This window comes from Schistocerca gregaria, chromosome X (assembly GCF_023897955.1).
Source record: "Schistocerca gregaria isolate iqSchGreg1 chromosome X, iqSchGreg1.2, whole genome shotgun sequence".
In the NCBI taxonomy this organism is placed as follows: domain Eukaryota; kingdom Metazoa; phylum Arthropoda; class Insecta; order Orthoptera; family Acrididae; genus Schistocerca; species Schistocerca gregaria.
The window spans coordinates 208053551-208079508 of NC_064931.1; the positions used below are offsets into that span (position 1 = coordinate 208053551).

Below are 25958 nucleotides of genomic sequence, written 5' to 3' on the forward strand. Positions count from 1 at the left end.
AGAAGATAAATACAGTAACACACTGAAATGGTGGTTTTTTTTCTCTCAAACAATATTGCACGATTGTGGCTGAACACAATCAAAAACTTTTTTTCAGTGAATGTACTTGGGAATACACCATATACATGATGCTAATGACTCCATTAGACTTTATCAGGCTAGCAAGAAATTCAGAACTCAATGGAGAGAATCCCTATCACCATGAAAATGGAAAATTGAACAAGAAATAATCTATACCACATAGTCAAGGATTACTTTCGTAACACAGAATAGGAAACAATATACAAACAGCATTATTTAATATTACAAGGGTATGCTGAAAAGTAAGGCCTCCAAATTTTTATGTGGAAATTCTTAAACCTTTTTAAATAAAACTAACTATTAACATTCTACATCTTTATTCTTCATACCTACATAACTGCAGCCCTCTGCTACTAGAGGGCTCCAAACTGTAGCATGTAACATGGCGGTGTGTAATATAACTATGCTGGTGTGTGACAAACAGTGCCCTGTAATCAAGTTTTGAATTCAAAGAGTCTGTCCACATGTAGAACACCCTCTCCTTCAGCATGACAATGCCAGACCACACACAAGTGCTGCAACATCTGCAACAGTTCAACACCTAGTGTTCACTGTCATTGATCATCCTCACAAAGTCCTGACTTGGCACCATCCAATTTTCATCTGTTTCCACAACTCGAGGAACATCTTTGAGGACTTGACTTCGTTAGTCATGAAGCAATGCAAGCGGAGGTAAGGCGTGGCTCTGTCAACAAAGTCAAACATTCTATACTGATGAACCAATAAACTGGGCTCTCCTTAGCAGGCACGTATTCGTCACCAGGGTGACTATTTTGATAAATAAATATGTAGACATGAAGAATAAAGATGCAGAATGTTAATAACATTTGTTTTATTTAAAAAGCTGTGAGAGTTTTCACATAAAAAGTAAGGGGGCAGTGGGGGGGGGGGGGGGCAGGGCAGTCGAGGGGGGAGAGGGATTTGCAACTTCTCCGTAGATGACACGTTGTGTTCTGGCGTAGTTAACCAACACCTTTCCTTAGAATTGGGCATGTGGCTGCTTGGTTGCACTCGCCTTCTGAAAGCAAGTGATGGTAGTAAGAGCTACTCACTCAGCTCACCGACAGATGCAGTGTACTAGTATACACTTAATTACAGCTGCACATGAGATTTTCTTTCTTAGTAGAATAATTTGGAATATGTATTCTGTGAAACTATTTAATCAATAGGAAAGTACAAAAGTCTTTAGTACATAACTTTCACACAGTGAATCACAGTATCTTATTTACAGACAACAGAACACATACGGAGTACCTTCTACTACTTTGTAACGCGTCAGCATACAATGACATACAGTTTTCAGTCTTCAGTGCATAATGTGATACTATAGTGAGAAATAACCACACTGTACATGACTTTTATGCATTCACTTTTCAAGTACAAAATTACTGGCAATGCTCGTACATTACATTAAATACATCTGGAAATAAATCTTCAAAAGACAGTTTTCAAAAGTTTAACATATCTTGCATTACTTGGAAGAAATTACAAGTAGTTATAAATACTACAGAACATGTCAATTTTCGTGACAAACTAGGATTCAACAACCAATGGAATTACTGACACTGCTGCTGGTGAACATATTTAGAAGTATTTATGTCTAAATCAGTTCCAGATTTTATTTTGTAATCAAACCCTGCCATTTTCAAAAATATCTATCCTGAATTTATAGTCAAACAAAACATCCAAACAAACCATAGGTATGAACATTTTGCACAGATGGTGCTCCTCAGCCTCTAAATACTTGACTTAACATCCGTAAGCCATGTGCAAATTATTATTTGACCAATGTTTGAGACTAGTCCTTCAGGAATTTACACTAGCATTTATCTATTCCAAGTCGGCATCATGTATACCATCTAGTAGCTATCAGTATTTTTTGTCAAGGGAAAACGTAATAAATATACCAAAATTGCAAAGTAAACGCAACTGTTCATGCTTGCATCTGTAGAAGACCAATTGTACAGAATTTCTATGTTCTACTGCTCAGCAATGTGTGTAGTTACAGCTCTCAACTAATTTTAACAATGTTCACTGTGAAGTGCCATGATGGATTGGTTCACTGTGGCTGCTCTTCTGAAACTAGAATGAGTTGTTGCTTCTACCCCATGATTTGAACAAGATACTGTATATTTACATGGTTATATTTTCAATTTGTTCTCTAAACAAAGGATTTGCTGACATTTCTATCCAGTATACACAATACCAACTTGAATGTGATTAGTGCTAGCATAAGACTGCCATTGATAGGCTACTTGCAAAAACAACTTGGATAATAAGTTATCTGTATGGTGCTTCACAATGCTGTTTTAAAAACAGAGTTGTTTGTTCCATTTATTAAACTATTCCAGGCTATTATGATGTGATTGGATTAATTTGTGGTCAAAACCGAAAATTTCATCCTTCTCCGTAAAGGGTGTCTTCAAGGAGGTAAAACTCTCGTTTCTGAATGCTCCCACATATAGGGAGTTACATGTTTGGAAACTAGCTCAATTCACTGTTGTCAGTTGCTGTCATCTGCTAATGGTATCGCCCCATGGAGGAAGACTAGCACCATAGGGCGACAGCAACAGTGTATGACTGCAACTGACAATGGCCAGTTGCAATCAGATTTTCAAAATGTGTGACATCAAGCCTCTACATAGAAGCACACAGAAACGGAATTTTATTTCAGTCAGTAGCAAGCTAGGGTGTGTATCAGACCATCAAAAAAGCTGGAATCGCTCACTGCAGACTAGGACGCAGTGTTGGGTTTCACCAGGAAATTCATCAGTCCACAGGAAAATAACACTCTATATTTTAACAAGTGTGACATTTCTGGCCATGAAAGTTGGCATTTTGGAAAAGTTTTTTTATCGAACTGTAGCTAAAAATCATGGCCCTGTCACATTAATTTTCACTTTGAGCACTCTTTACAAAACTAATATCCAGGATTGAATGGCAACAGTGTAACAGGAATGGCAGTCATTTATAAATTGTACTGCAAAACTTCATAATTTTCTTACACAGTTGTGGCAGGAACATATAGTACAGTGGTCACAATCTCGTACCCCAAGTTCCACTTACATGGGAGTTACCATAAAAACAAATGACACTTTGGACAATATACTGTTATTAAAGGCAATTCAATCTTTCAAGAGAAGTATCAACTGAAAATAATATTCCTCCTATCAGCTGAAAAATCTTGTTTCCACATTGCCATATTAGAGCAATACAAATAGTACCTTAGTCAGTTGTACTACAACTAATTCAACAACATTGTTCACCAAACAGGTTTCAAAAAGCTCTCCCGTTTCTTGTAGCTGTCTGTATTTCCACTTTGGTTGGTTCTATATATGTATAAAATTAAGCTAAACCTTTATTGTGCTCATGTCAGATGTGTTGCTACGAGTAAGTGCTTATAAAAATGCCAAATTTCTCCATTAAATTAATTCAGGTACAGTGTTTGACTGAGGTCTATTGACATTAAATATCTACTACCTAACAGTTATCAATGTATGCATTGAATTTTAGTATGCCAAACTTCACTTTATGCTCTACATATTTATTTGCAACCCTATTTCATACATCACACATTAGTTCTGTTGCTTTTTGCACTAGCAACTAATCAATTCATGAAAGAGTGCACATCTTAGATAGATATAAAATGAATAATTAAACTGTGCAGAACTACTATGATTATGTGAAATACAATGATCAAGTTGAACTGTTACCACACACTATCATGTCCATTATAAGAAACATAGCATATCATTGAGCAGTTTCAAACTGTTAAATTATTTAGATGTTTACAATATGGGATTTGTTAGGGTGCCTTTGGTGAGTAACTGCCGAGTGTCAGTCATTGCTAGAACAAAATATTAAAGTAAGTCATTATTTTTGTTTGTTTATTACATTTTTTGCATCAAATGAAATCATCTACAATTTTATTTTGTGTTAGCTGTTAAAAATGTCTTCTTTACAGTGTTATAAGTTTACACATGACTAAGATTACTTTGAAAACCTTTATTCTTTGGTATGAAGTTGGTGTAAACTCATATGGAACAATGGAAAAGAAATTCTTACAGCATTAGCATTTTCAGCGGTTTGCTGTGTTACAGTATTTGATATAAGCTGAAAATGGTACACTGTTTGCTACATTAGATTGTGGAAAGAGCTTCTCTCCAACAAGTGTTCAAAATCCATAACAAGACATACATAATTACATTAGCATTGACAATTACACATCACAAGTTTTGTCTGCTTCAAAATCTGAACAGCTATATTTTACATGTAAACCTTACTTTATACACAACAGGAAAGATATTTTACATTCACACATTCACACTTTACTCTCAACTGTGTATATACATGTCAAAAATCAAGCATCTCTTATCACACATCACCTCATACATTGCCTCTCATAATGTACAAAAATAATTATTTCACAGAGTATTACTAATACAAAGCTCATGTACTCTGTCCTGCTGGTTGCTAAGAATGACTCATAGTACTTAGTACAGTACTGTAATATTTGCTTGACTCCTGAGAAAGACCACGATGAAATTTGACTTCATTCAAATCACTCCCTTCAATTTCTGACAAATATTGTTCCTTGGACCAGCTGGAGAGTCATTTTTCCAGAAAGAGTTTTCCTCACAACAGTGAGCATAGGCTAGGATTTACAATACACAGCATTGATCCAGTATAAATAGTATTAATAGGAAAATTGCAAATCCTTTAGGTGTAGTCACTGATGATGCTGATTTAGTCTCCCTGCCTGGCACTCTTGGTGGTGCTGCAAAAAAGAAATGCTTCATAAGCATGTATACAAATTAAAGCAGCAGCAGCAGCAGCAGCAGCATGACAGAATATGAAAACATTTGAATGTGTTTTATTGTGGAATAACTACTTTCTGGCTCACTTACTATACTATTTCAGAGTGTCATACAGACCTGGAAAGGTCACAGTGACGTTAAAAAAATACTAGAAGCTGAATATAAAGGTAATGGAATACAGTAGTACTTATTACAGGGTGGCCATCAAATTGTGCTCTAAAATCAACAACAACTACAACAAATGGAAAACACGTTTTAAGCAATTTGTATTCAGAATACATGTTCTTCAATAAATACATGATATCCAGAGTTAAAAATAGCCATCAAATCAGTTATTTTCTCAAAGATGTTTTGCTTTATGGGTATTCTATTAGCCTCCATAGTATCTTTATGTAGAACAGTATATTTGCACAGAAGCTTAGATTCTGATGCAAGTAGCTGTTTTTGTTCTTGCTGTTCCCACAAAAAGTATATCACTGAACAGATTTAAGTCTCAGCAATCCTTTTGATTTTATGGTAGATGCAGAATTTTTGTGCAAGTGCTTGCCTTCCTGTGTCACCTAAAAATACCACTAAATACCAATACAGAATTAGTGCCTTGTCACCATATAACAGTGACCTTGCAGGCAGCCCTCCCTCTCGAGCAAAGACAAACAGCAGCCCACTCTTCCAATGAAGAGACTGATTTTTAGTGTTACGTAGGAGTATCTTGATCCAATAAGATGCTAAGAACTATATGAAACACTCAGCCACAGCTCTACTGGCCTAGATAAGGCTAAACGTGACACTTGTGACATGTGGCATGAAGATTTCACACTTATTTTCCTTTACTGAATCCCAGCATGCATATTTCTATTGTTTGTTGAACAATGCACATGTTTTAAAATGGTGTTGCATTGAAGTCCATGTCTCATTGCCATAATCAGTAATGCACATTGACTGTAAGCTTCCCCCAGTTTCAGATGCATTAGAATTTTCAAAATGAAGTGTCTAATTTACCAACTGCACTATTTTTTTGTTGCCCAGCTAGTCATTAATTTCAGCTGTCTTAAGTACAAACTCTCATCAACTGATTCTATTGTGCAATTATCTTTCATTGTCTTGATTACATAGTACACTGAGGTGACAAAAGTCAAGGGATACCTCTTAGTGTCAGTTCACTGACTGAAGAACATCAATATATGCATGGTGTTTGCTGCTAGGTCTGTTTTTCTTTTTGTAACTGTACCCATCACTGACAGGCTAAGAATTGACAAACCTACCTGAATTATTTTTGTTATACACCTGAAGGGTACAAAATGAAAAGCACAGAGGAACATATGTCAAGTTATTAATTGGAAACAACCCAGATCTGTTAATCCTGCACTAAGGATGAGTATCCGAGTTATTCAAAGTTTAATTATTATTTAATGTTGCTGAAGTAATCAACGACTTGCAGTGTTGAGATACAAGTTTTTATACCAAAAAATACTCTGAAAAATGTGCTGGTGCCAGTTTAGTAAGATAGAACTCTGCCATTGCTGGTCCCAAGCCTGTGGAATCATCTTGCAAGTAATCAGGAAGGAGATGGGGAGGAATGACAACCTCAAAATAAAAAAATAAAAATACCAGGGTCCATCTGGCTGCAGATGGTAGTACCCTATGAGGTGAAATCCCAAAATCCATATAAATCTGTGAGGTAGCAGCTAGTACTCTGACCAGTGTGTTGGCACTGTGAGCTTGACTGTGATTGAATTTTGTGGAAGTCTAAACTCCAGTTGAAATTATGTGAGATCTTTTCGGACTTCACGATAAAACCAATCATCATGACAGAACAATGAGAAAGAATCCACTACCCTGCACCCTAGACAGTAAGACTGGGAAATAGATCTGATAATTGGAGCTTATCAAAAACCCACAAGACTAAGAATGTTTTACATGGGAACACTCAACATGGATATACTACTGAAACCAGGTAAATTTAAACACCTGACAAACACCATGTATAAATTCAATATCAAATTCTGGCAATACAGAGAACACGATTGTCAGAGGAGAATCCCCTTGACTTTAAAAACTGCAGAATTACACGGGTAAACAAGCCATTGCAATTTCAGTAAGAAATCTCAAATTCTGTGGAACAGGATTTTTACTGCACAAATCTATACTGGAACTCTGTAATAGATTTCACTTAAAAATCAGAAAATTATCAACACTCATGATATGATCTGGAAACAAAGGCTATACACTAATCACTGCACATGCCCCCAGAAGTAACTACAACAATAAAAACCCACAGATGGTAGAAGATCTGTGGGAAGATATGGAAGAGGCAACAAAAAAAAAAAATCACACAAGGCATGTGGAAGTGTTACCAGGAGGTATAATGCCTGATTAGACTGGGGGGAAAAATAAGTGGACAAACAAGATTGGAGAGACTGAAATTTCTGCAGGCATTTCGACCTCAAAATATTGACTATGCAATTCCAGGAAACGCACAAGAAACTATCAAACTGGAAATCTCCTACAACACTCTAGGAGCATTTCATATAGATCATATAGTGATATCTATGAAAAATGCCAAATCATGATTGTTCAACAAAAAAAATTTCAAATCCAGTAACCACCTGCTCCATCTTAAATTTAAATTTATACCCAACACAGCTTTCAGAACAGACTCAGAGTATGTACAGTTATAGAAGACATAAATAACAGGAAAAATTACGAAAGTCAACTGGACAGAACCGACAGAAAAAATGAAGGAACTTTTAAAATTGGGGGAGGGGGGCAGGCCCTGAGAGGAAGGGAACACATGGTGGAGCACAACATGTGACAGAGCCACAGAACATCCAGAAATGGAAAGAATTCAGGATACCAAAGACCACTTCACAAATAATCTGTAGTTAGAGGTTATGAAAACGACAGATTGAAAGAAATTGAAGAATACTTCAACAAACAGAATGCGCACAATTTTTACAGAAAATTCAGAGAAAATATGACAAGATATCAACCCCCAAGCTTATGCTTCCAACGGAACACTTGAGACAAACCCAAAAAAGAACTGAAATATTAGTGCAGTACTTTGACACACTGTTAAACTGCCATAAACTAATTCAGTCCCATCAATTCCAAACCGCCACCACACAAGGTGATCACGAAAACAATAAGATAACAGAGCACCTGGAGAAGATGGACTGATTGCAGAAATCTGGAAAGTAGCTCATGAGAACATCACACACAAAATACAGAGAATCATCAAAAACATCTGGGAAACAGAAAGGTACCAGAAGAATGGGAGTCAGCACTTTTACACTACCTTCACAAGGAAGTGGACAAGAGAGACCTTAGCAACTGTGGAGGAATTTGTCTACTGCCTGCAACATTCAAAATTCTATCTAAAGCCCTGTTAAATTGACTAGAGCCTCAGATGGACCCTCAGACAGGGGAATACGAAGGAGAGTTCAGGAAGGGGAGGCCATGCAGTGAACACATCTGGTGTCCAAGAACAATATTTAACAATAAAGTCCAGGAACACCACAATAACATTTGACAGCATTAAGAAAGCATATGACTCGCTAGACAGAGAAACACTTTTCAACACACTGGAAGAAGTGAAGGTGGACATAAAAACCAGAAAGCTGACATTAACAAATACAACATCCAAACTGAGGTATACAGGACAGATCTCTGAACCATTTTAAATCTGGACAAGTGTGAGGCAGCGAGATGGCATGTCACCCCATCTATTTAATTCTTGTTTTGGAGACAGTAGTCAGGACATGGCATAAAGAAGTCAATGGGTTAAAGGTGGGGGAGACAAGGATACAACTGTTAACATAAAATGTCTGGCCTTTGCCAATGATGTAGCTTCTTAAATAACAGGAAAAAAGCCAAAGAATCTCTGGAGACAACATAAAATCTTAGCCAAAACAAGACTACAAATCTTATATGAAAAAATGCAGTACATGGACACAACACACACCGGTGAAAAAGTTCGGAAAGATAACAAGTAGCAAGTTCCAATTCATGCGAGAGATTATACAGGAAACAAGACTAAACTCAACATCCAATGAAGAAAGGCTCACAAAACTACAAAAATTATAGACTTAAACAGAACCATCACAACAAAAGAAGTATTTCCACCAATGCCAAATTAATACATTATAGTATAGTAGTATTACCTGAGGGCTTGTTTGCCTCAGAAACAATAATAATCAAGGGAAGAAAAAAAATCAAAGACATGGAAAATGAGTGGAAAATGTTGAGAATCTATGGGATGGACCACAAACAGAGGATCCTGATAAAGAGACCAACAAAAGAACTATACCAACAAAGAGAGATGATATATTTACGTACATATGTGTGTGTGTGTGTGTGTGTGTGTGAAGAACTTTGCCCTTCATTTCTATATGTTGTTTTTAATCATCTCTGTTTGTTGGTCTCTTTATTGAGATCCTCTGTCTGTGGCCCATCCCATAGATTCTCAACATTTTCCTCTCATTTTCCATCTCTTCGATTTTTGTTCTTCCCTCGATTCTCTATATATGATGTAACTTATCGAACAAAGCGTTGGTATGTTGATACACACACACTTGTAAAGGCAAAGAGTTTAGGCAGAGATGTCAGTCAAGGCAGAAGTACAGAGGCAAAGATGATGTTGAATGACAGGTGAGGTAAGAGCGGCAGCAACTTTAAATTAGCGGAGGTTTAGGCCTGGTGGATAACGGGAAGAGAGGATATACTGAAGGGCAAGTTCCCATCTCCTGAGTTCTGATAGGCTGGTGTTAGTGGGATGTAACTAGATAACCCGGATGGTTTAACACTGTGCCAAGATGTGCTGGCCGTGCACCAAGGCATGTTTAGCCACAGGGTGATCCTGATTACCAATAAACACTGTCTGCGCCTCCACACCAGTCCTGATTTATCTTTCTAGCCATTGTGTAAACTGTACATTTGTGGCATTAGACTTTCTGCAGTCAGCTGCAAATGTCAGTTCTCTAAAATTTCCCTGTGGTATTTTGCAAAAAGAGCATCAATGTTTCTTCCAGGGATTCCCATTCAAGTTCACAAGGAATCTTCTGAACACATGTCGATTGAATCTTTCAGTGACAAATCCAGCAGTATGGCTCTGAATTACTTATGTGTCTTCCTATAACCCGACAGGGTGGGGATCCCAAATATTCTAGCAGTTCTCAAGTGTGGGTTAAACTAGTGCTCTATTCATTGTCTCGTTTATAGATGTGCTGCAATTACCTAGCATTCTCCCAATAAACTGATGCCAACCATTCACCTTCCTTACTACTGTGCTTATGTGCTCATTCTATTTCATATCGCTTTGCAACTAACATCTGGATATTTGGAAAAAATGAAAAGAAAAACAAAGAAAAAAAAAACAACAACAACAACAATCTGACTCTTTCCACATCCCACAGACTCTTCTCCAAGGGATCCATGGAAAATGATAAATGTAAAGTAATGTAATGTAATAAAATAAAGAGGGACTATATAAGGGAATGGACTTTAAGGCAATATTTTAGAGAGGGAAGAGTATCTAGATGATGATGGAAGAGGAGACGCAATACTATGAGAAGAATTTAATGGATCACTAGAAGACCTAAATGAAAACAAGACCCCAAGAGTAGAGCCACCAGCCATGACCAAACTATACCATTGGTTTGCAAGACATATGAGACAGGTGAAATATCCGCAGACATCAAGAAAGAGGTAACAGTTCCGATTCCAAAGAAAGCAGGTACCGACAGGCGTCGGTATTACTGAACTATTAATTTAATAAGTCACAGTTGCAAAATACAGTACTAACATGAATTATTTACAGAAGGATGGGGAAATTTGTAGAGGCTGACCATGGAGAAGATATGTTTGGATTCCAGCATCACTTGAGGCAGTAGTGACAACATGACTTAGGTTCAGGAAAAGCAAACATATATTTACAGCTTTTGTGGAAAGCCATTGACAATGTTGACTGTAATACACTCTTTGAAATGATGAACATAGCTGAGCTAAATTACAGGCAGTGAAGTGGTATATACAACTTTTACAGGAACCAGAGGACAATTATTACAGCTAAGAGGCATGGAAGGGAAGCAGTTGATGACAAGGGAGTGAGAAGGGGTTGAAGCCTATCCCTGATGTTATGGAATCTGTAAATTGGGCAAGCAGTGAAGGAAATCAAAGAAAATTTTACAGAAGGAATTAAAGTTCAGGAAGAAGAATTAAAAATTTTGATATTTACTGATTATGACATAATTATGTCAGAGAGAACAAAGGACTCAGAAGGCAGTTGAACAGAATGGACAATGTCTTGAAAGAAGAATATAACATGAACAACAAAAGCAAAACAAGATTAATGAAATGTGGTCAAATCAAACGAGGTGGTGGTGAGAGAATTAGATTAAGAAATCAGACACTAAAAGAGTATATGAGCTTTTCTATTTGGACTGTAAAATAACTAATGAGGGCCAAAGTAGAGAGGATATAAAATGTAGACTGTCAATAGAAAAAAAATAGAAAAAGCATACCTGAAGAAAAGAACTCTGTTAATATTGATCATACATTTAAGTGTTAAGAAGTCTTTTCTGTATGAGTTTGTCTCAAGTATAGCCTTGTATGGATGCGAAACATGGACAATAAATAGCTCAGACAGGAGGAGAATAGAAGCTTTCAAAGTGGCATTACTGGAGAATGCTGGAGATTAGATGGGCTACCAATATAACTAATGTGGCAGAACTGAATAGGATTGGGGAGAAATGAAATTTGTGTCATACCTTGACTAAAAGAAGGGATTGGTGGATAGGACATGTCTCCAACATCAAGCAATCACCAACCTCGTATTGGAGGGAAGTGTGGAGGGTCAAAATTTTTGGATGAGACCAAGAGACAAATACTGTAAGCAGGTTCAGAAGGATGTAGGTTTCAGTAGTTATTCAGAGATCAAGAGGTCTGAACAGGATAGAGTAACTTTGAAAGCTGCATCAAACCACTCTTTGTACTGAAGACCACAACACTACAACTAATCTTCAACTGTCTAGCAGTACACCATGAATACTGTATTTGAACAATACACGAGTTTTTCCTACTTATCTTTATTAACTTTTTTTTATATTTGTGGCAAGCAGTCATTTATCACCAAATGGAAATTGATCATTTCACCTACAGCTCTCACCTCACTGAGGTCTTACTGTCATTGTGGATCATAACTATTGCACAGTACCATCAAATCATGTAAAATGGGTTGCTAGGAACTCAAGTGATGGAAGTTTTTCTGTTTCAAACAACAGTTTATCTTATATTTCTGGAACAATGAAACATGTGAAACGATTTGAAAAAATGGATGTGTTATTCCAGTTTTCATGAAGAGCTGTGTGACAAATGCACATAACTACTGTGGTATTTAAACATAGACATCAGTCTCCTGTAAATTTATGTAACATATTTTGCACCAACACATTAGGGACATTTGTGAAGCCAAACAACAAATCCTTATGACTTCGATCACACAAGCATTGATCACGTGAAGGTAATTGCTGCATTAGTACATGAGATCAGTAAGGTAGTAAAGGTGGGGTGATGAAATGTTCAACTTTTGGGTGCTGGGTGCTGTCTAGTAAACAGAACATGAGCTTATGAAATATCAGTTAAACTCTGAAGACTTCTTAGTCAAACAACTTTCTCAATGAGGAAAAATAATCAGATATTAAAATAGCATTAGGGTGTACCTAAGAATGTTTTCTAGAATCATTGTTAATAATGACTCCTATAAATAATCAGAGGGATAATGTCAGGTTGTTCACAGACAATGTTTTTTCTGTAAGGAAGTCACAAAGGCAGAACAGGAAGATCTGAAGAGGACAAACGCTTTATGCAACTGTTTGTCAAGTGTTTAACATGAAGGTAATGTATTGTGTATAAATAAGCTAATACTTTTATTGTTTCACAATGCTATTGGTGATCAATCATACAAACAATCACCACCTGAAAAATATCCTGGGAGACGTGTTCAGAACAATTTACACTTAAATGATCAAATCAATTGTATCATACAAGAGACATGTTGCAGACAGATCCATTAGAAAATTCCAAAGGAAATAGAATTCATCAATGAAGGGAAGAAGTCTTATTTAATGAAATTACCAGTTTGGTACATTTAAAATACAAGATCAGTAGGGGAGAGGGAGAAAACAGACAATTCGAAAAACAGTTCAGTGGTTGAAGCTACAAGAGAGTCATTTTCCGTCATGACAATGTGATTGTTAAAAATTCTGACTGCCATGCTGAGAGTAGTCAAACAACATGTTATTTCCTCCCATGCATGCATATCTCGTGCAATGACCATGACAGCAGGATGACAGTACTCATTAAGAACTATTCTGGGACACGTGCAGCTAATGAAATCCTATGAACATAATGAGTCCCAAAGAACAGTAATGTTGAGTTAATCAAGTTGAATGATTGAATTAGTCTTGCCAAGTTACTCAATGAACAATCACAGCTGCCAGAATGAAACAAGAAATCATCTAATTTATATGTAAGTACATTACAATGTCAAACACTCCTCAAACGTCATTATAATCATGTATTAAACTGTACATGTAATAGTAAATAATACAAACTTAATTACATTAAAAACCCACAGCAAATACACACTTTAAAATAATGTTCCTGGTTAGCAGTGGATATGTCACTACATTGCCAGTTTGTATGCTACATCTAAAAGAAAACACTTATAAATTTTACCTGTTATTGGTTTCCATGGTTTTGTCATTTCTGTTGATGGTCTGATGGAAAGCCATGATGTAGTTGTATGTGTATTTTGAGGATGATTCACCTCACCAGGTGAACATGAACCTGTCAATCATTAAAGAAAGTTTACTGCAATGCCTTTAGCAATACAACAATGGAACTCAGTCCATAGCAGCAGTACAAGTAAAGCTAAAAATAAATACGTAAGTCTATTTTAGCTCATAACATAAGGAAAAACATGATTACTGTAAAATGTAATACCAATGTCAATATCAATATCATTTGAGCTTCAAGTTTCCTGGAAGTAATTCCATTACTGTCAATCCCTTCCCAGGTTGCTAATGCCACATACTACTTCAGTCTGAAACAGGTCTGATACAGCTACCCAGCTTGTCTATCCAGTGCAAGCCTCTTCATCTCCGTGTAATTACTGTAACCTACATCTATTTCAGCATGCTTGTTGTCTCTAAGACTTCGTCTCCCTCAACGATTTTTATCTCTTACACCTGTCACCATTGGCAAATTACCAGTTTCTTGTTGCCTCAGGATGCTCCTTGTCAACTTATCCCTTCTCTTTGTCAAGTTGCATCATAAATTTCATTTCTCCCCAATTTGATTCAGTGTCTCTTAGCTGATATACCCACCTAATCATCAGCATTCTTCTGCAACATGTCAAGACCCTCCCCATTCCCCCCATACACCCACCTTCCATCTTTTAAGTTTAAAACAACTAGCCACCCTGGATACCTTATTGTAGCTGGTTACTTTGCTCCAAAGGAAAGAATTTTTTTACTATTTCACCAACACTTCTAACCCATTGCACACTCACATGAAGGACACCAATTATTTACCTCTCCACCATCTCTAACCCATTAGCAGCTGTCTCCATCTCCCTTAACACTAACCTCCCCTTGGCCCATGACATAATCTCAAACCTAACACCATCTTTTCCTCACTCAGTAGTGCAAAGAGTGATGGCAGTCAAATGTATAAAAATCTAAAGCAATGTACCTTGGCTTGCTGTCATGTTCCTTTACCACCAACATTAAACAGATTTTTCCATGAAATGAGTTTAAGTGTAGGTAGTTGTTCACATTGTCAGATTATGAATGTGTCGAGTATATAGAAAATATAAAGAGGGCTTGCAGACCACTAACTTTGGGAGTTCCTCTTCAAGTGCTTCCATTAACATATGATAATAGCAACTCATCACTATTTCATTGGTCTCTTGCTGGTGACTTACATGAAATAATATGAATGACTGATGTGGGCACAGATAGATAGATAGATCTGTCAGCATTATCCTAAACACTTCCCTCTGAAGTAGGGTTTAATGAGTTAACTGTAAGTACCCCTCATAAGGCAGAAACCAAAACAGAGCTCACCACAATCGTATCTTTTCAAAATGATATATCTGGGCTGTGGCTGCCCTGATTTTGAAATCTGCTGCACACCTCTTATTTGTCAGGACATAATATGTTTTCAAATTGAATTTTCACTCTTCAGTGGAGTGTGCAATTATTTTTAACTTCTGGCACATTAAATCTGTGTGCAGGACTGGGACTCTAACCTGGGACCTTTGCATTCTGTGAATTTTGGAAGGTACAAGATGTAGCACTGGTGGGACTAAAGGAAGGCCACTAGTACATGGAATCATTGCAAACAATTTCAAAGAAATACTCTGTCCTTTTCTGGGAAATATGAAGTGTGTGAGAAAAGTAATGAGACTGACAACACTGCAAGTGATCTGAAACACTGTTGTTCTGCTTGTGTAGGCCGGTGTGTTCACCCCGTCCGGATAGTCAGTCCGGGTGTCAGCTCCAGACAGCCATTACATGATTTTTGGTTGTGTGTTACTAAAATGGAACATTGGAATTCAGAGCAATAGGAAGCCATCAAGTTGTGTGTTAAACTACAGAAATTCTCAAGTGTTACCTTTGAGAAGTTTAAATTGAGCTATGGGGAACATTCCTTATTAACAGAACAAGGTTTTTGATGTCGCAAATAATTTTTAGGAGGCCGAGAAGACGTTGATGAACATTGCCCAGGGAGCAAAAACCAATGGAAACATAAAATGTGCGAGTGCTCTTAAGTGATCAGACAGACATTTAACAAGGAGGATGGTGGGTGACCTGTTAAAACATCTTTATCATCTATCAAATTTTGAGAAAGTTTGCACACGTGAAAGGTTTGTGCCAAAAAACCTCTCAACTGAGCTGAAGGAAAATCTAAGAAATGTATGTCAATCATTTTGAGAAGACTGTCAATGGCCATAAATGGTTCAGTTGTGTGATCACTGGTGATGAATCCTGGGGTGAAATGGCAAAGTGAGGAATGGCACACTGAGATATCTCTTTGACCGAGAAAGCTTGAATGAACAAGTCAGATGTCAAAACAATGCTGATTTGCCCTTTTTTTTGTCAGCATGGGTATTGTGTACAAAGAATTTGTTCCTCCAGGAAAAACTGTTCACCTAGAGTTTTACCAGGATGCCTGAAAGATTCAGGAAAAGGGGGAATTGAGCGAGACTGGACATTGCAGACATGTGGACACTACATCAAGACGATGCTCCATGTCACATTGCCACTTCCATAATCATGGTATTTTTTACCTCTAAAGGGATTCCTGTTGCTCCACAGGTTCCCACTTGAGTCCATGTGACTTTCCTTTCCAAAAATTGAAAAATGTCTTCAAAGGATGTCATTTTGGGACTCTTCAGAACATTCAAAAGAATGTGACTATCATGTTAAGTGCCCTACCAGTTGAGTGAGCCTTTGAGTGCTGCTACCAAGACAGAAGACAGAACAATGACTGCTGTTTTATAGCTACAAAAGGGAAATGCTTTTGTAGCTTAACAAATCAGTCTCATTACTTTTATCATACATCTTTATCTTCTGGAATTACTGAGAAACCCTCATTTTTCATTACAGCATAGTACCTCCTTACTTTTCAAAACTAATCTTGATTGCCTCAAATACATCTTCAGATAACGTGGGAGACACTACTGATTTTGGTATTTCTTCCTCCTCCTTCATAATGCAAAACTACTACTTCATCACAATGGGTCTATAAGATTCTCTGTGGATGTCCTGTAAGTGAACCTCTGCAGTATCACACATTCCCCAACTGCAAGGGGAAACCTTTTCATCCTAAGACAGACAATGAATTTCCTTCAAAGCTCTTTTTGTCTTGGATGCACAAGTATTATTATATATTGGACTTTGTTCATATTCTTATTAACTTAATGTTGCAGGATACATCTGCAAATACAGTCAGTTTGCTATACAGTAGACAGCTTGCTTAGTAGGTGGTGGTTGTTGGGATGTTTAAGGGGGACTAAACAGCTAAGGTCATCAGTCCCCCATTCCAAAAACAGGCGAGACAAAAATTTGCAGAGCAGGTAAAACCCAAAGGGGAAGGAGACTCCCCCCCATTCACTGAAAGAACACAAATGTGGCAACGAACACTACAGACAAGAAGAGTACAGATGAACACCAGACAGCAAGAAACTGAAGAAAAGAAGAGGGCCGGAGACTGGTTGACTGACAACGAGAACAAAAAAGGGAAAGAGTCAACCATCCGACAACACACTAAAGTCTGCAACCAATGATGAGAGACTCGAGGACAAGAGACACAGAAAGAAAAGGTGCTGGACCTCCCTAAATGGAACCATAAAAAGGACTACCACGGATAAAATTTAAAACATCGTCAGCCATGGAGACATCGTCGCATAAAACCAAAGGCAAAGTGCCCGGGAGATTGAAAGACTGCCGGAGGGTACGCAGTCTGGGGACACTCCAGCAAAATATGGGCGACCGTCAGCCGGGACCCACACCGACACAGGGGGGGATCCTCCTGACGCAAAAGATAGCCGTGCGTCAGGTAGGTATGGCCGATGCGGAGCCAACACAGGATGACAGAGTCCATGTGAGAAGCCCGCAGGGAGGACCGCCACACATCAGTCATCTCCTTAACAGCCCGCAGTTTATTCGGCGATGTCAGGCTACGCCACTCATCATGCCACAGCCCAAGCACCTTACGGCGCAGCACCAGCTGCAGATCACAAGCTGGGAGGCCGATCTCCAAAGCTGGGGCATCGATCGCCCCTTTGGCCAGCCTGTCGACATGTTTGTTCCCCGGGATGCCAATGTGACCTGGCGTCCAAAAAAAGACCACCGAACGACCAGAGCTGGTAATGGCAAAAACAGACTCCTGAATAAAGGATACCAGAGGAGAAGGATACCAGAGGAGAAGGAGCAACGGTCGATAGCCTGGAGGCTGCTCAGGGAGTCACTGCAGATGACGATGGACATACCTGAGTAGGAATGCATATGCTCAAGAGCCCGCAATATGGCCACCAGCTCTGCAGGAAAAATACTGCAGCCAGCCGGCAAGGAGTGCTGTTCAACATGGGCAGTGTGAGCAAAAGCGCAGGCAGTACAACCATCAACCAGGGAACCATCAGTGTAGACAGTCTCTCAGCCTGAAAATGAGGCAAGGAGCGCAAGAAAACGGCAACGGAGGGCCACAGGCGGAACCGAGTCCTTGGGTCCCAGTGCCAAGTCCAGATGGATGGACGACTGGGGCATACACTAGGGAGGTGTGGTGCTTACTTAGTACACACTTGTTTGAGACCTTTCATTTGGGAACTTTTCTATCTTACAGGTGTAACCAGACCTGTAAGTGATAACTGAAATGACAATTATCGACCCTTCCCGTGCTTAAGATTACAACTAGTGAACATATGAGTTACCAGTATCAGCAAACAGAGACACTGTGTGTGCATGTGCCAATTTTTTCAGGGGTTGCAGTGGTGGTATGGGTTCTACCACATGCTCAGGAGATTAATAGCATCTGTCAGTTAGCCTGTGAACACGCGTTCTGTCAAACGAGCTGTATGGCCATTTACAATGCTAGAGGTCATGTTGCATGGTATCAGCATGATGTCTCCTATGTGTGACAATGTGCTTAATTTTATTATTAGGGTCTACATATCAAGCAAATAAAAAAATAAAAATGCAAGGACTGGTATAGTCACTTGCCCCCCCACCTGGAAAAAGAAACAGCACAATTTTAAGTGATTATTACAACAGACCAGGTAGAAAATTTATATTGCGTGAATATCAAAATATTATTTGCTAACTGCTGGTTTATTCGTGGAAAAGTACCAGAGCTTGCATCTACTTAAAAGTAGTTGGCCCCAAATTATATTTGGAACTGAGAATTGGGTGAAACGTGGAGAGGAGAGAAATTTCAAGTATCGTAAGTAGCACATAACAGTGATAATTGCAGGAGGAGGAGCAATATTTATAGAAACCGTTTTTCTAGCTAGAGTTAAAAGGTCTCCAACGGTGAACTAATCTGGACAAATGTAATCAGTGAGCTTAGATTAATAATGGGATATTTCTACTGAGCACAAAATTCAGACCTCAGCTGTAGAGTCATGGTCAACTATGCATACATTTTCGGCAGTAAGGACAAATGGCATTGGGAAATAATACTGGTTGTATTGTCCAACAATGGCCTGTAACAACTGTGTAACAACACTGCAAATAATTTTAGCGAGTCTAACACAGTCTTCAGCTCTTCTACGTTTTCAATAACTATGCACATTTTGTAACTATGTTTATTCATGTCTTATGTTCATTCTGTAAGATAATAATTACCATTCCTGATATTTTAGGAACTTACTTCTGAAATTAGTTCTGCAGATAATGTTCTGTCATTACAAAAACAATTATGATTGCACAATCAACTATCACACCTGCCAGAGGCCAAGTATGTTTACATCTCCTGTGGAGTGAGCCTGTCTGGACAGTTTACTGTACACAATACGCTGTACCTGCTCACCGTACTTCCACCAGGTGAGTGGCAGAATGTTTGTGATAATTGTTTCTGGATTTGGTTTTTAACATTACAGATGACAACCTGATTATTTGAATCACGACTAGCACAACTCTGAGTCTTTAGTATAAAGACTGCTGTCAGTGTGAGTTGCTCATTTTATTCCTTAAGATGCTGTAGCTTTAGCCTAATGTCCTCTTTTGTTTAACTGCAGGCAGCCTGAAGATGTTTTAAGAACAAAACCAATCACTGTACAATAAATATGTAATTATAAACTTGTGGTGGTTTTGATTAATCACTAAAATTTGTCAGCTGTGGTGTCAACATAATCAAGATTATCTACTATGGTTAAACAGAAAAAAATGTTTTAGCAAATTACCCATTTTACTCAGCTTCATTCCATGTTGCAAAGGGTCTATGTTGCGCTGACAGTGTTCTCCTGCTTCCTTTATAAAAATCTCATCTTCTGAAACTATAGATCCAACGAAGCACTCGTATGCCTCAACGTCCCTGCGCTGAGTATAGGTATACATCAAACCATCTTCTTCCCATTGCCCTAAGCATCTGTACTCACGTTCTGAAAATTTAATTGCCACATTACACATCTCAAACAACTGCAGAAGGAAAAACAGGTATAGATATTAAAACAAAACCACAAACACACACACACACACACACACACACACACACACACACCTGAAAACACTTCAAATGGTGACACTGTGCATGTTTCAACAGGTGACACAAACACACACTGATGCAAAAATTAGAATGCAGTATTTTTCAATGCTGAAGCCTGTGCTTTAACTGTGTCCTCATGCAAGTGTAAAGGAAGAGTGCGAGTAAGAATATACTTGTATAAAGACATTCTGGTGACATTTCTTATTTAGATACAGTATGAAGTCTTCAAATAGCAAGATTCCAATGACAACAGCACATTTATTTTTCAGATTTAACCATATGAACTGCTCACAGTTTGCAATGATTTCACTTTTGTATATAAAAAAGAGAAAGGTTTATTAGAACAATAACACTGGAGTGAACAATTGAAATGTTGCAAAACAGGACACACATGGACACATGCACCCATATACAACCTCATATTTCATTGTCTGATGGTAATAATGAAGCGCATATGTCATAAAATGTGTGCTCAATTTTCTTAGTATATGCTTGTGTTAAGCTTAGTAATTTGTTATGGAAAGCTTAGTAATATAAAGAAGTGCATTTACTGTCAGCCAGATACTACATTTCATGCATTTCCCCATTTCTGATACTTCACATTTTTGCTCTTCATTCATAGTAAGTGTTTGGGCCATTGTGCAAAACAACTGACATTCTTAGTGCTGTTTGTAGTAGTCCTGAAAAACAGACCTTTTCTGTTTGCAGCTCCTCCTCTGTAGGAATTGTGTGGTCTCCGGCTCTTAATTGAGAGAGGAACAGTTGGAGTGCTGACTGCTTGCAGAAACTGCACTGCATCTAACCTCCTCCTTTCCCCATAAAAGGACCTGGGAGTTGTTCCAGAAAAATTTTGCAGAAATGAGTGATTCATTTGACTCTTTAAACTATAAGTGTCCATGCCTTGGGCCTGTCTAAGATACACTCTTTCATGCCCAATAGGTATTTCCTGAATAATAGGCTTACCATTCCTGACATTATTCCTTGGAGTTAAGTTACTGGGGTTAAATCTGTTTCCAGATCTATCACCATACCCATTATTAATAGTTTCCATATGGTCTCTGAACCCACTTTGAAATTCAAAGCCTGTATGTGTCATTTTTCCTGGACCATTTCTGTTCTCACTTCCAGTTTTGTCATTTCCTTTTATAGGGACAGTTCCAGTGAGATGATACACTGGTTGATTAGTAGCGATTGGTCTGTCACTTCTGGACATATAAGATGAGGTATGTGAACTTTCAGGTCCTATGTCATGTTTAAGACTATGTTTTGCTTCAGTTGTTGCATCACTGTTGCCATGAAATAAAGTCTCTTGACCTTGTTGTTGAGTAGGTAGCAGCCTGCTATTATGATGCACAGGCAAATCATCTTGGCGTAACATCTTCTCACCATTTCTTGTGGGCAGAATTGCTGGTCTTTCTGTACTATAGACTGCGACAGAGACTGTGTCTGAATTTGAAGAAAAGGAATGATACATATCAGTACCCTCAGGAGTTGAGGTAGTGTGTAAAGGCTTGGAAACTCCATCATAGATATAACCATTATCACTGTAAGAAAGTCTCCTAAAATCTTTAGTTGTATGCATTTGACTGCCTGTAGGCCTAAATAGGTTATCATTATGATACAGCCTAGGTTGATCAGTCTGGTGTGCTCTGAATTGCTGGCCCCTGTTTTCATGATTACGATCGTCTGTTGCCCATACATTACCTGCATCATAGTGAACATATTCTCGTCTTTTGTCCGCTTCACTATGATGCCTACCCAAATTTCTTGCCATAGAGTCAAACTCAGCTTGACTACCTGCACATGGGAACAAATCACAATTCACTGTAGTTCCCACCTCTCCTCTTCTCATTGCATGTGCATAGGGATTTGCATTGTTTGAAGGAAACCATGGATTCCTGAACTGAATAGGGTCAATTCTTGTGCCATCTTGAGTAGGCCTTAAATTCTGAGAACTTCCCATGTTGCTTCGTGTAGAATAGTAATCAAATTCTACCGGACGAGTGGACCTTTGAGGGTTAAGCTGATAGGTGCGGTAAGGAGGAGGGTAGTATGACCTGCCTTTGACATCACTCAATGGATATGTGCTCTCTGAAGTTCGGACAGACATTCTGAATTCTCTGACATGATTATAATTGTGTTTGCTATTAAAGGTTGCTGAATTATTTGTATGTACAGAAATAGTTTTATTAGACAATGGTTTTTGGAGACCATGAATTTTAGGAAATTCCCATGGATCATACACCTCATCTGTTTCAGAGGTAAGAATAGTGGTTGGTTCCTCAACTTTTGTGGGACTTCCATAATGCTTGTACGCAGGGACAGTTGATCCCAATGTTTTTGTGGAATAGTTCATCATATTTGTGCTTGACTGAGTGATTGTCTCATCAGGTGTGTTTCCTTCAAGATCAGAAAACGTATTGTGAAGCCTTTGCTGCTCTGGAATAACAGTTACACTGGTAGCACTGTTGGTAGGGTATGTCGCTGCCTGAGCATCACGATTCTTCCTCCTGTGATGAGTTCCTACAAATTTAAATCTAGATTTACTACAAAACAAACAAACAAACAAACAAACAAACAGACAGACAGACAGACAGACAGACAGACACCACTGAGCAAGTAAACACTGTTCTTACCTTAAATTATTATTTTCTCCAGATAATGCTGAAGTTATTAATTTAACATTTTATTAACTTGACAATGCAATGCAGTAAGCCCTCTACTATGGTGTTAATTAATTAAAGGGTTCCCCAGAATATAGAAAGAGGCCTGGGATATATGTTTCATTTACTAGTAAATAGAGTACAATGAAGTGGCTTTGAAATAATGGTTTTCTACAGTTGTGATATTAATTCCGAAATAACCTGAATTATTAATTTTATGAGTTCCTATGAAAATTAATGCAACAATTAACATTAATTGAGTAAGAGGAGTTTCCAAATGAAGTTCACTCAAACACTGATGAAAAATAATTCATGATTTTTACATTAAACAAGACATTATATGTTTTGTCAGGTTATTGACAACATGGTTACCCATTTACCCTACAACAAATGTTCAACAAGAATATATAAACAAATGCATTTAACATTTCATTTATACAGAATGGGAATTGATAATGATATTTTTCAGGTCTTCCTTTACACTATCATGTACATTCAATATGCTATATCACTGCACATCAAATGAATCCTCGTTTCTCATATTGACATTACTCCTTTGTTAGATTCACAAAAAAGTTCTGTTCACGTATGATCAAATGACATGACATGAACAGAAAAATACATTATTTGTCAGCACTTCAAAGTTTTCGTAAGTATTTCAAATCATCATCCACCATGCACAGCATAAAAGTAATTCATATTTTAAATGTTTAGCATCCTGTGTTGACCAAACATTTTACAAAGGATATGTCGTAGAAACTGGTGACAGCTTAAGCCATCAACAGGGCCGTTAAGGTTAATGTTAAATGTCAACTACTAATTAATACTACAGTATTTAAACAACCTTAAAGAAATAATGCTGCAAACTTGTCAGCATATTAGGATAATGTAGATCTGTTCAAATTTGCCAAATGCCACCAATTGTAAATGTTGCTTCAACACAAAACCAACTAAGAACAATCAGCCAATCACCACCAATTGTTATGAAACAGAAGATTTTTTCCATGGACAATATTACCTGACAGAGAATGATTTAAATGGATGTAGTTGCAAATACGTGCACATCCTCCATTTCTACAACAATTATTTCCATACTTATGGTAGCACTGCATTAAGGTATTTCTGCAAAATTTGAAACTACATATGTGGAATTCATTATATGACTCTCATACTGCCAGAGTGCTATAAAAAATAACACATATGATAAATGTATTAAAGCTATTTGAAAATGTGTCATTTAAGGACATGTTTCAGCAGTGCCATTGCCAAACAATATTTTATTAAAAACCCATTAAAAATTCACATGAGACTGGGAGGGATTTAACTGATGCATACAGAATGGTATACAACTGAACTAAAGCTGTAGGGTGTGTTGTCATACCCATGAAAGGGCAGTTAAAATAAAAAGCAGTTGCTCTGTTATGCACAGAATCTGTGTGTATTCAGTTTTACCTTACTGGAGACTCTATGAATGTTAGAGTTAGTGATGATGGAACTAGTGAAACAAAATTCTCTGATAGTTTACATCTACAAGCAAAATTTGAGTCTAACACGCTAGTGACCTACTAACCAGTATCTTGGCATTTACATAATAAGATGTCTGTAATAAAATCTGGTGTTACAATTCTGAAGTTAAGTTTTCCCCTTCTTTCATGACAGAGAACAAAACCAAAAGACTTAACACAGTAGTTGGCTCACCTTCATATATTTCACTCTGTGTGCAGTCTGATACAGTGTAGTACATGATATCAGGTGAGTTGCAGTCTGATGACAACTTAGCACAGAGGCCAACAGCATCGGGAATTAATCCAGTGTATTTCCCAGCTATTGGGCATGGAGTCTCTTGCATGCGGTCCAACCCTAAGGAGGTAAAAAGAAATGCCTTCAATAATTGTTCCAGAATTACTTAACTATTTCTAAGGCTGTCCTGCAACTCCGCACTGACTTATTGGTGCTGAAATATCATGTGAAAGGACTCTCAGTAAAGCACAGATTTAGTAGAAATATTTCAATAGTTCAAGTTTAACAATTTCAATGGAACAGAAGAGCATGAATTTAGTTTTAAACCAGAACAAAATGTAAAATTTAATTTCTTACTGCATTATTTATTTATTTATTTATTTATTAATTAGTCATGGAATGTGCCAGTACCTATTCAGAAATTGTGAAGTAAAGCACATGAAACACAAATGTAAAATGAAAAGGAACAAACATTGCAGGACAAGAATTGTGTGTAAATGCTTTTCTCCTAAGATTAAAGTAGTATTTTTTTTTTTTATCTATGACAATCATGATCAACCTTCACCTACATCAGCACAACCAATAGCAGTCAAAAGTTACTGCAGCTTTTTATTTCCTGGCCTGCATTTTCAGTAGTTGTGATTTGACCGTTTTATTTTCTCTGGTAGATACTAGCATGAAGGAAGTTGGACCAGAAGATCCTTGGAACCAAAAATTAGCATACAAATGTTAGAGATGCTTACTTCCTTGAGTTATCCAAGTTCTATTTCTAAAATTCGAATCAGAGCAGAGATTGTGATTAGCTGCAGCGTACGTCTGGTCACCTGAAACAAAACAAATCATTTCATAATGCGCACAAATTGTACTGTATCTTTTTACTCTACTACTATTAATTTTCACATGGTTTGACTACACAAGCATTTCACTTTCTATTTAAATAATAATTCAAGTTAATTGCAAGGTTTTTCCATCAACATTTGTGAGCGACATCAATTATTCTTTACATTTTTATTATAAAAATATATTAGAACAGGAAAAAAACACTAATATATTCTACTAGGATTAGCAGCCAATTGAGAGCATTGCTTCAATGAATTATTTGGAAGTTTTCTGCGTGGTACCTTTAAGTGCCTGGCCTCAGTGCCCAGAGACAGAGTCCATGTGTGCGAGATGTGCTTTGGTGAATGTATGTGCATTTTCCTACTCCAGAAGGACGACTTACTTTGAAAGTTTACATATTTTAGCAGTCTTTTGCAGTGTGCCCATCTGCAACTCCATAGCTCCTCTATGTGGTGAGTAGCAATCTATCCTTTCCATATTACTGTTATTTCACCCTGGACTGCCCACCGTTTCCTTTTCAGCTTTGAAATTTAAAATATTCACCATGGTAGCT

The 25958-nt window shown here is 37.7% G+C and overlaps 1 protein-coding gene across 1 annotated transcript in view; it reads right to left on the reverse strand.

Moving 5' to 3' along the window:
• Nucleotides 1-1223: 1223 nt before the first annotated feature.
• LOC126297729 (uncharacterized) overlaps nucleotides 1224-25958 on the reverse strand; it is a 283119-nt gene continuing 258384 nt past the window's right edge. The window contains exons 9-13 of the mRNA XM_049988870.1: nucleotides 25309-25389; nucleotides 24524-24685; nucleotides 19861-20058; nucleotides 13632-13742; nucleotides 1224-4858 (exon numbers count right to left, since the gene is read on the reverse strand). Of these exons, the coding sequence (XP_049844827.1) occupies nucleotides 4743-4858; nucleotides 13632-13742; nucleotides 19861-20058; nucleotides 24524-24685; nucleotides 25309-25389 (668 nt within the window). The 3' untranslated portion in view covers nucleotides 1224-4742. The remainder of the gene's footprint in view (nucleotides 4859-13631; nucleotides 13743-19860; nucleotides 20059-24523; nucleotides 24686-25308; nucleotides 25390-25958) is intronic.